The 12,306-nt window shown below is 43.5% G+C and overlaps 1 protein-coding gene across 1 annotated transcript in view; it reads left to right on the forward strand.

The window, feature by feature from the left end:
- The window catches only part of PRKX (protein kinase cAMP-dependent X-linked catalytic subunit), a 134,794-nt gene extending 123,312 nt beyond the window's left edge, over nucleotides 1–11,482 (forward strand). The window contains exons 6-9 of the mRNA XM_073667346.1: nucleotides 4,256–4,313; nucleotides 5,784–5,861; nucleotides 7,455–7,584; nucleotides 9,897–11,482. Of these exons, the coding sequence (XP_073523447.1) occupies nucleotides 4,256–4,313; nucleotides 5,784–5,861; nucleotides 7,455–7,580 (262 nt within the window). The 3' untranslated portion in view covers nucleotides 7,581–7,584; nucleotides 9,897–11,482. The remainder of the gene's footprint in view (nucleotides 1–4,255; nucleotides 4,314–5,783; nucleotides 5,862–7,454; nucleotides 7,585–9,896) is intronic.
- Nucleotides 11,483–12,306: the final 824 nt, after the last annotated feature.

Consider the following 12,306-nt stretch of genomic DNA (forward strand, 5'->3'; position numbering starts at 1 on the left):
TTGCGGGAATTGGTGAGGGTGGGTTTTACTACCTTTTATTTATTTTACAGCGTTTTAAAAATTATTTATCCCCTGGATCTGTTGGTAAATATCAAACTTGGCTATATTTTCCACTTTGTCCTCTACAATACATAATGTCAAATTCTGACATCCAGCTTATGGTAGTATTTCCCAAGCAAAGGGAATGTGTATAAAGGGTTTACATTGTATGGACATGGCTGCACGCACACATGCGCTTTATAAGAAATCCTTCAGAAAAGTCCCAGAGCCTATTAACAGTATGAGACCTATAAACAGTGCTAGTCCCAATAGACCAAATAGGTTTAGGATCTGGGTATGCCCACTCTCCTTCATCTCTGGGCTAACATCAGTGCACCTGGAGACCCCCTATTTAAATGAAGTAGTCCCCCTTGTAAAATAAAAATGACTTCTACTCTCCGGCGCCATTCCAGCGATGATGGCGCAGGGTCTCCTGGGGCTCTTGTGACATTGTTATGCCATGTGAGTCCTGCTGACATTGGACATTCCCTCGGACAAGCAGAAGGAGTGATGGCACAACTGCCCAATAGTGGCTTCTGATTGGTCGCCGGGCTCACACATAGCAGAACATTGTCATGTAACCCACGAAAGACCAAGCGTCCACATAGCTGAAACTGCGCCGGTACAGGTGGTGATTGTTACTTTTATCATACAAGTGGGTCTTCATATACAAAGGACTTGCCCACGTAGTGGACGGTAAATCTAGTTAGTTGGAAATGTTGTAGATTTTGCCTGTAGATCTGCTTGGGTAAATCCCCAGCGGATTGCAGTCGGTAAATCCCCAGCGGATTGCAGTCGGTAAATCCCCAGCGGATTGCAGTCGGTAAATCCCCAGCGGATTGCAGTCGGTAAATCCCCAGCGGATTGCAGTCGGTAAATCCCCAGCGGATTGCTTTCGCAAAGAAGTGAATTTGATTTTGCAAAATCTCTTCTACATGCTCTGTGGAATATATCCACGTATAAATTGACGTGCGGTTCAGATTTCCAATTCCATAGTTTGCAAGATCCATTGCAGGTTGAGTAGTCAATGAAGTGATCCACAATCATATTCGCACTTAATGTAGTAAGTGTAGATTTTAGATAATTTTTTTTTTAAAGCATCAGCAGGGAAGTCCATAGAGTCAAATCTTTACCAAAATCCACACGATTCATTGCAGATTTGTTACAGAAATTAATCCACAGCAAATTTGAGACATGTGAATGTATCTTAACACCCGAGACAATGTTGCTCCCTTCATGTCACCTAGCTGCTTCTATACTATCTGGATGGACTCAGAGAACCATCTATAGGGTGTCACCTCAATTAGGAAGCACTGGCTGATAGACTACTGCACACAACAGCTGGTAGTATATAAATGAATGCTCATTGCAGTGTCGCCTTGGATTAAACTATACCACAGATGTTAACAGATTAAAATAGAGCACTTCTATAAATATTCGCCTGAAAATGCCCAGGATACCACTAAACACCTGTGCAGAACAGATTGTTCATAGACTATTTTCTACACAGCCCCCCAGGACACTGAGCACAAACCGTCTCGGTATAAAAATGCTAAATTCTGCCGGTGCCTAAAAATATTGGAAACTTCAAAATGTTATCCAAAATGAATTCCCACTCACAGTTGTAAACCCTTCTATCTGAATTATTGTATTAACGGTCTAAGAGCTAACAGAAATGATGGGGTGTAGTGTAGGTGTGATCTAATTCTAATGCATTCACGGTCAACAGAAAAATTAAGTACACCCCCTCTGAATTATATAGTTTTTACGTATCGGGACATTAATAAAAAAAAAAAAAAAAGCATGGTTGTTAGAAGAGCCCTGCTGCTTTTGGGGGGAAATGAACTTTAGTTTCTACACAGCCTCTGGCTTTCAGTCATAGAGGCACGGCCGGCCCGGCTTCAGTCACCACTCAGTACATAGTGAGGGATGGCTGTAACCATGCCCGGCACTGACTGACAGCCGGCTCTGTACTGATGCACTCCTGAGCCGGCTGTCAGTCAGTGACTGGGTGTGGTTACAGCCGCCGCTCACTATGTTCTGAGTGGTGACTGAAGCCGTGCCTCAATGACTGAAAGTCAGAGGCCGCTGGGAGGAATAGTTAATTTCTTCTCAGCAATGCGGCTTTCAGTGTAGGTGCTGGGCAGTTTCTCAATGCTATTAAATTTCAGATTAACCCCATACCTGTTGGTTAATACCATTTTTCACACGACAGTTTCCCTTTAATTTCATTGAGGTTTGCGTCCATTTGCTTATACACAGCTTTCTAATGGTTTTCACATAAACTGGAAATCATGACAGAACCATCAATTCCAATAATAATCATGTACTATCTGGGTAATGTTCCATTATACCATCACAACGGTCTATATCTGTAAGAATATCAGTTTGTGGTGACCGTATGACAAAAGATTCCTGATAATGGACAGCCAAAAATCTTACAACCTGCACAAAGTATAAATATAGATAAACTGAAATTCATGTTCTGCTCATTCACCCCTCAATGGGGGAAGAGGGGGCAGCAGCTGCAGAACACCTCTCTTAAAGGGGTTGTCCAGTCTAGAATGACAAGTCTGCAGTCAGTCTGTGTGACAGACATGTGAATCCTCCTAGTGCACGCACTGTGCCCTGTGGGGATTCACTGGTGTCTGCGCCGGGAACAGCGGTCAAGTATGCCATATGCATACTCCCAGGCCGAACCCATCTAGTGGACGCGGCCTCGCTCCATACACTTGTTTTCACCCACTAGATTAGATGGGACACGGAATTGCGCCCACTATATGGGTTTTGGCTGAGAGTATGCATATCACATACTTGACTGCTGTTCCTGGCGCAGACACCAGTGAACCCTCTCAACACAGTGTGTGCGCTGGAGAATTCACAAGTCTGCAGTCAGTGACTACAGTCTTGTCATTCTAGCCTGGACAACTCCTTTAACTTTCACTCATAAAACATACAGTAGTAGTAATGTCAACACAACTCGTTTCCTGCGTCTCCTATAATGGGTCATCCTGCTAGATTATCCACTGCCCATACATTGGAGATTACCAAGGAAATACATTATATATATATATATATATATATATATATATATATATATATATATATATATATATATATATATATATATATATATTCGTCTAATTCTGTCTGTTTGTAACGGAAATCCCGTGACGCTGATTGGTCGCGGGCGGCTGGCGCGACCATTCAGCGACAGGCACAGTCCGGCCGCGAATTGGCGTGGGATTTGAACCACGCTTCGCTGATTGGTCACGCCCGGCCGGGCGTGACCAATCAGCGATATTGGCGCAGCTACTTCAAATTAACCCCCAATGTATCCCCCCGGGACCCCTAATGAATTTCGTAAATACCTCATGTTGCCAATACTGCCTGTGCGCGGCGCTATCACTGACCGCGCACAGGCAGCACGTGACCCCCGGCTGCAGCCGGCTCTTGCTTCTGCTTACGTCACGACTATTTGCGGCTGCAGCCGGGGGTCTCCTGTTCCGCGTTCCACGGTGAGTGACAGGTTGTGGGAGGGGTTATCCCCCATCGCTTTACACCTGGCATCCGCCGCGCGGCCATTCATTGAGCGATTGCGTGGTGGATGCCGGGTGTAACGCGATGGGGGATAACCCCTCCCACAACCTGTCACTCACCGTGGAACGCGGAACAGGAGACCCCCGGCTGCAGCCGCAAATAGTCGTGACGTAAGCAGAAGCAAGAGCCGGCTGCAGCCGGGGGTCACGTGCTGCCTGTGCGCGGTCAGTGATAGCGCCGCGCACAGGCAGTATTGGCAACATGAGGTATTTATGAAATTCATTAGGGGCCCCGGGGGGATACATTGGGGGGTTAATTTAAAGTAGTGGACAACCCCTTTAAACCCCGCTTTGCTGATTGGTCGCGCCCAGCCGGCCGCGACTAATCCGCGATATTGGTGCGGAATTTAACCCCCAGTCACAGCGCGACGTAGTTCAGTCACGTTTACTGGACAAGTTCTATTTTACCCGGAAAATCCTGTGTATTGATTGCATTATTCTTAAATCTTCATAAATAAACTACATACATATTCTAGAATACCCGATGCGTTAGAATCGGGCCACCATCTAGTACCGTAGTTATATAATGGTGTAAAAGTAAGTTAATACTTTCTACAGAAATCTTGCATAGCAATGTATCCACGTGAATGTGGCTAATGGGTTGTTGTTTTTTTCAGAGACCTGATAAAGAAATTGCTCGTTGTAGACCGCACTAGACGTCTAGGTAACATGAAGGTAAGTAAAAGAAATGTCTTCTCTATACATTAGATCCAGGAAGTTAAAGGAGTTGTCTCATCATCTTAAAGTGCTTAAAAACATGCCGTCTAGACACTTACTTATTAAAAATCTTCTCCCTTCTAAAGAACAGAGGGATTTTTAATTTTGTTTACTGCTCATTGCCTTGGTTACCAGCCACCACTGCAGTCTATCAGTGGTGGCCAGTCTCATAGGCAATAAGCACTGCTCCGAAGCTGGTTGGATCAATGGAACCAGTCAACTTCAGTGTCACAGCACTTTTCCAATGCTTCAAATGCAAATTTATCCCTTGTAGCAGCATTGGAGAGTGCAAATCTCAGGCCAGCGGGGGTGACCATGCAGCGGGTGCAAGCTGCAGCATTGTCCCAGCAAGTTGGAAGCCAAGAGGCAGAGAGAAGACCCTGTAGACCCACATACATACAGTATACCACACCTGCATCTGACCATAAGATGCTCCACAGCTATAGAGAAAACGTCTTATAGTAATTCAAATTTCTCCAGCTCTAAGGAAGTGAAGGGGTTAATGGCACTAACAGTGGGGGTCTATAGATGAGACGGATGCCAGTCCGCTTAAACTGATCACTGGTCAAAATGATCCCAAACATGCTGCTGTGGGCTAGGTACTGAGACATTCAGGGCTCCCGGGCAGTGGTGGGCCTCACAGTCTGTCTGCTGGATGGGTGAATATTGTGTTAGGGCAGCTGAGACTCATGGTCTACACACAGGGGCCGCACAAAGAGTGGGCACAAAAAATGTCACTGCGTGCAGCTTACAGACCTGACCTGATCATGTGATGAAAGCACTCAACGGGCCGAGGGCCAGGTCTACTGCTGGCAGAGGACATAGTAGAGATCTCCGCTTCCTGTTACCAGCTTATTGCTGTTGCCAGTGTGGACTGCCTGACACTGGGGAAAGCAGAGGCGGCTTTCACTGTGCAGGCAGCGCTGGGATCATCCAGCAAAGCGTTTTATAAGCATTTTACCCGATTTATTAAAGGGTTACCCCCAAAATAAACAAATTACTTGCTGATCTGTGGGGGTCCGACATCCGGACTCTGGAACTAGATGAACAAGGCCGACAGCTCCGTCTTAAACGGGGCGAATGCCTCTGCTCCAATCATTGTCTATGTAATTGCCCAGTACAACATTCTACTTTCTCCGGCAGTCCCATAGACAATGAATGAAGCAGAGGCTGAACTTGTGCACCTCCATTCCAGTCATGACAGGGCTGAAGAACCCCTGTCTTGGAGTTCCAACGCCCAGATCTCTGGGTGTCCCAGCTGTCTGACTCTCATTGAGCAGCCGGTTATACCCACTCCCGTAAATAAGGGGTAACTTTATTTTTGGGGAAGATTCAGAGGTGTCTAGCGCTACTGGACCCCCTTGACTTTGGACTATAAGACGCAGAACTTTTTATCTTGATGATGAAAATGTATGTTTGTCTTTACAGAATGGAGCAGAAGATGTCAAACGTCACAGGTGGTTTAGATCTATAGACTGGGATGCTGTGCCGCAGCGGAAATTAAAGGTACAAAGATATAGTGTGTACGGTCAGACGTGTTCACATTGGGTTTACACACCACATTTGGCTTAGACGTAGGGGCCGATCCACCCAGCCCATGCCAAAGAGTGTACTGTTTGTATATCTATTCTGTGTATGATGTACTGTAAGTAGTTATGCTAGTTCTGTATACTCTTCTGTATAGTTTTGTTTGTTTTTTTTCTTACTATGAAATCCACTGGGCGACATATGGCACTGTATACTTATATGGTGACATATGTTGCATTAGAGGTATACATCAGGAAATCCTTCTGCCGTACATCCTAAGGCCCAGAGCTCTGCTGTAACTCTATTGGCTTCACAGTTGTGACCCACGCTCTTTGAACTTGCTGTTTTTTCGCTCACCTTAAGGCAGGGATGTCAAACTCAAACACACAGAGTGCCAAAATGAAAACTTGGACAGAGTCACAGGCCAACCAGTATACAGTATAATGGGCCTCACATACTCCTCCTTATAGTATTATGGGCCCCACATTGCCTTATATACAGTATAATAGGCCCCACAAAGTCCTTCATACAGAATAATGGCCCAACATAGTCCTCCATACAGAATAATGGGCTCCACATAGTCCTCCATACTGTATAATGGGCCCCACAAAGTCCTTCATACAGAATAATGGCCCAACATAGTCCTCCATACAGAATAATGGGCACCACATAGTCCTCCATACTGTATAATGGCCCCACATAGTCTTCCATGCAGTATAATGGCCCCATATAGTGCTTTATACAGAATAATGTCCCCACATAGTCCTCCATACAGAATAAGGGCCCCGCATAGTCCTCACATAGTCCTCCATACAGTATAATAGGCCCCACATAGTCCTCCATACAGTATAATGGCCCCATATAGTGCTTTATACAGAATAATGGCCCAACATAGTCCTCCATACAGAATAATGGGCCCCACATACGGATGATGTTTCTGGTGTCGCTGGCCAAATATAATCACCCTGTGGGCCAGAGTTTGACATGTATGCCTTAAGGGCTTGTTCACATGAACGTATTTTCTATCTGAGTGCTGTCCGTGGAAAAAAACAGACACCGTACACCATCCGATTTTTACGGATACATTGCAATTCTGTAATATAGGAATCTGTAAATGGTTCTATAAAAGATTAATAGTTGCTGCTGCTGTAAAAAAATGGATTGCACACAGACTGCACATGGATGACAAGTGAGAAAAAAATCATCCCACTTTTCTGGATGAAAATCTGACCTCTTTTTTTTTTTTTTTATGCGCTCGTGTGAACCTGCACTGAAGGTAACGAAATAAAAGTGGTCAAAAAGTTGTAAACACCTGAAAATGAACAATCACTCATCAGAAACATCAGACAGATAAACTAATTATGGGTCTCCGAATGTTGAGATGCAATATTATGTTGTTTTTTTATTGTGCAAATGTGGTAAAACATAAACATAGATGTAGTGTGTATGTATGTGTATATATATATATATATATATATATATATATATATATATATACACACTCTGGGAAGAAGCTGAAGAGTTTGTGTAGTTCTGATTTAGTCTCTTTGTTACCTGCCTTCCTCTCATCAGCCTCCCATAATGCCAAAAGTATCCCATGAAGGCGACACATCAAACTTTGAAGCTTATCCTGAGGACGATTGGAACAAGGCGCCCCCTGTACCTCCAAAGGATCTGGAAATGTTTCAAAACTTTTAAAAAGGTAAAATGTGTAAAAATCCAAATATGATGTACCAGAAATACAATAGCGGCATTGCTCGTTTTCAGCCCCTTTTGACAATTTGCACTTTAAAATAGGTGAGAAAAGTCACAAATTATTGCAGTAATGTGTTACGATAATAAATGTCACACTTTGTGTGTTAAATGCTCACCATTTTTAAGATATTAGTTTTCTGTGATTGAATGAGGACGCTGTTGTTTCACTGGCTGTAGCTGGAACAGAAGAACTGCATTATATAATACATATCAGACTTTTTAAATGGAATCTGTCAACAGGTTTTAGCTACCCCATCTAAGTGCAGCATGATGTAGGAGCAGAGACCCTGATTACAGTGATGTATCTCTTACTGGGCTGCTTGCTGCAGTTGTGATAAAATCACTGTTTTCTGTGCTGCAGATCTAGCAGTTCTCTGAATGCTGAGCTCTGTATAACCCCGCCCACACCACTGATTGGCAGCTTTATGTGAACACACTGCATAGGCAAAAAGCTGCCAATTAGTAGTAGGGATGTGGTTATACAGAGCTCATGAATATGGCGGACTACCTGGCAGCAGGTTTACTAGTCCTCTAGTGATAATCTCCTGCTGATAGAATCACTGGTTTATCAAAACTACAGCAAGCAGTTTAGTAAGCGAGGCTAACACATCGCTGGAATCAGGGTCTGTCTGTAAATTATGCTGTTCTCAGATTAGGTGGCAAAAACTATAAACTTTAAGGGTATGTGCACACAATGTCTTTAAGATGCAGACCGACTCGCCATGGTTATCCTAGGCCGAGCCACTGCAGGAAAAATCCAGTGGTCTTTTTCCTCCAGCGGCTTCGCTGGTGGTCTTGCCGTCATTTTTGCTTTTTTTTCTATCATTAAACTATGAATAGCGAGCGGATTCCTAGCAGAAAACAAACACGTCATTTGTTTCAACCACTTCATGGTTTCCGTGAACTGGTTAAAAGAAGTTTAAAAAGACTGGACATGTGCACAGCAATGTCGTTTTTACATGGCTGTGCATTTTGTTAATTTTTGTGGCACTTTGTCAAGCAGGTTTCGGTCAGAATCTGTTGTGTGCACAGACCCTAAGCCTTATTTGTATAAACCTGGAAAATCTCATTAAGGGTATATGTACATGTAACTGTTTTTGGCAAGTAGCTGAGAACGGCACCGTACACAGGGAATTGTGACTATGCATCATTTGAAGTGAAGCCTTTACATTATCTACAGTATACTTACACATGGGCAGAAATCTGCATTACAAAGCTATGGTAAATAATAATAAAACTGTGTGCAGGTTAAGCCATAGGATCTCTGCTTGCTGAGTAACAACAGTTCTGCTTAGAGGACCTGTCTGTCTTTAGGGGCGCAGTCAGATAGCCGTATAACACTGCCGACGATCGCATCGCAACCCTCGGACTGGCCGGCATCTTTCCTGACTTGAGCGTGACAGTCATGTATTTCCATGCAGCTGACGCGCTCTGGTCAGGAGAGCCGCCAGCCAGTCTGAGGATTGCGATTTTATCATCGTCCATGTTATACATCTGTTTAACCGCGCCCTAAATCTGAGATTTATTTTCCTGGTATGAATGCTGCTGTTCTCCTAAATCTGGCAGTGGTTGTTTTTTGTTCCTGGGCCTTTCCCTTCCTGGGCCTTTCCCTTCCTGGGCCTTTCCCTTCCTGGGATACTGTATGGCCTCCACGGTCTTTTTTTTTTTGCCAACTGGACGTGGTCCTCAATATGACTCCCATAGAGAAGAGTTGTTAACGACGCCCACTTGGGTGAAAGAAAGCTAAAATCTTATACAGGGAGAGGGGGCCATACCTCAGGAACGATGAACTAGATTAACAAAAAGTCCACAATCCTGGATTTGGGAGAACGGCTTTTTTACATCACGTAAGAGATATTACATATTTTTGGCAAGTGACCGTTTCCATGTAATGGGTGCACAAGTGGTGGCTGGCCGTGTGGCCTAAGCTCTGGCCACCTGCAGCGGACCAATAGCCGCACGTTTGACTCAATATTGAGCTACAATTTGCTATCTCGGGGAATGGAGTTTCTGCCGTGTGCTGCCAGCCGTGACTTGGGGCCTTACTCTGAGTGACCGACTGTAATAATCCAATTAATCTGCATTGTTGAATGATGCCAAGTCATCGCTGGTAAAAAAAAAATTCTGTCCGTGCACCAGGCAGCTCAGGATGACCAGCGATTCACATTAGATTAAATCAACCACAACTGAGTTTGTCTGAATATGTCTTATTAGATCCCCAATTAACACACATTTTATTTTTTTTTTTACCTTTTTTAGAAAAACTGTATAAATAGAGTGGTGACGAGCTGTTGAAGATGGATATACATGGGCACCTGTAAAGGCAGAAGCCCCCGTACAAACAGAAGATACCTCTGGTAGACCTGCTTCTATGATCACAACGACAAGCCATTGACTTTCTATTAGTGAAAGTGGAGACGCTGCACAATTTCAAGGATTTCCCATGACTGGAACATTCCAGCACCCAGAGTCTTTTAGCACTAGGATGTGTGACATTGACATGAGCCTGAGCGCCCACCATAGCGAGCGCCAAATCGGCTCTGCATCGGCTGATGAACAATGCACGGTGGTCGTCGGCTGCCTGGTCTGCTTTATCACGTTACACCACTGCAAAATTCTGCTACTACAGCTTTATTAGTAGATTTGACATTAATTACCTTGGACTAATTAGGTGCTAAAAGGGAATGTATTTTCACCCTGGTATAGACCGGTTTGTGTAACATGCAGATATATATATATTCTGGGTTTATCGGCCGCCCCCTTTGGTTCTCTTTAAAATAAGCAAAAGGAAGAGGCACAAACTTAAGGAGTTCAAGCACATTTTGCAAGAGTAGGAGGACAATTAATTTATAGCATCAAGGAGCTTGACGGCCTTGGCACATGGTATAATTAAAGGGAACCTGTCTCCAGGTTTTTGCATTTAATCTGAGTGCAGTATAATGTTGAGTCAGAGTCCCTGATACCGCTGCTTGTTGTAGTTTGCATAATCTCTTGCTGATAAAACAGTGATTTTATCATTGGAGGACTAGAAAACCTGTAGTCCTCCATATTCATGAGCTTTTTATAATCCCGCCCCCCATCACTGGCAGATTTTTGCCTATGCACAGTGCACACAGAAAACTGCCAATCAGTGGTGTGGGCGGGGTTATACAGAGCTCAGCATTCAGAGAACTGCTAGATCTGAAGCAAATAAAAATGTGATTTAATCAAAACTGCAGCAAGACTGCTAAGAGAGACATTGCTGGAATCAGGGTCTCTGCCCCTACATCATGCTGCTCCCAGATGAGGGAGCAGAAACCTGGTGAAAGATTTGCTTTAAATGGCTTTCATCTAGGAAAGTTTAGTGCCAAGCGCACATACTGTAGACAGGTACCTGTCCAAGCTTGGGAAATGTTAATGATGTAACTGGTTTGTGGAAACGGAATGATTGCTCTAAAATATGTCCGTATATACATACTGTCATTTTTTCCGGGTACCAATATATCCCAGCTGTCAGCATGATGCACATTAGACAGTACAAGGTATGGTGTCCACCTTTGTCTTGGCCCGTTGTTACCGAAGACTACCGGGTGTCACAAGAAGTGCAAGAACACACAGCGGAGCGCTTGTTGGCCTGCACTTGTTAGGTGTCACTATACAGCAGCGGATGACAAAGGATTTTTGCCACTTATACATTTCTTTATAAATGTGTTAAAAGCAAAAAAGGACTAAAATTGGATAAAAGGAAAGGACAGTACAAAAAACACTTCTATGATGGGTTATTCGATATAAATACCTTTATGCCCAAAAATGACAAAAGTGTTCTCGGAGTGATACCTTTATTGGCTAAGCAGAAAAAATATATATGCACAAGCTTTCAGAGCACGGAGGCTCCTTCATCAGGCAGGATTACAAATGATTTAATGAGACAAATGAAGAAGGCACATTCATTTGTAATCCTGCCTGATGAAGGAGCCTCTGTGCTCTGAAAGCTTGCGTATATATTTTTTCTGCTTAGCCAATAAAGGTATCACTCCGAGAATAGTTTTGTAATTTTTGGGCATAAAAGTGTTTCCATTGAATTTTCTAGCTAACACGGTACCACAATATAACTTTTAATTGTACATCATGATGGGTTATTAGTACACTACTGAAAAGTGTAACTAAACTCTTCATTGTGTGTTTTAAATCTTTTGTAGGCACTTTCCATCTTGTATATGTATACAATAGTCAGAGGCTTTCTATTGCATCTGTACTCCTTCATGTGTGCCTGCTCGGGAAGGAGAGTCTGTCTCTGGAGCTGAGCATTTCTCAGCAATGTTTTGAGCGTTTGGTGGGGGTCTTATGACCCACCCACCGATTTACAGACAATTAGGCTATGCTCCCATATAGCATAAATAAGGGGTTTTTTTTCGGCTGCTTTTTTTTTTTTTGTTCACAAAATCTGCTGCGTTTCACTGCCCAAAATGGATGTGATTTCATGAAAATTCTTGCCCACTGTGCGCCTAAAGATTCTGTGCACTATTCTCTTGCACAATTCGGCTTCACAGCTTGGTAGAAGTAAAATCCAAAATGTTAGTAGACTACTGCAAAAAAATGCATTTTTTTTAAGTGCAGAACCAAAGCTTTTTTGTAGTAAAAAAAAAAAAAAAAGCATTGAAAAACACTGGTTCACATAAGGATATGTGCA

Source organism: Phyllobates terribilis, unplaced genomic scaffold (genome assembly GCF_046119375.1).
Source record: "Phyllobates terribilis strain yellow unplaced genomic scaffold, ASM4611937v1 Scaffold_2__4_contigs__length_985480577, whole genome shotgun sequence".
Classification (NCBI taxonomy): Eukaryota; Metazoa; Chordata; class Amphibia; order Anura; family Dendrobatidae; genus Phyllobates; species Phyllobates terribilis.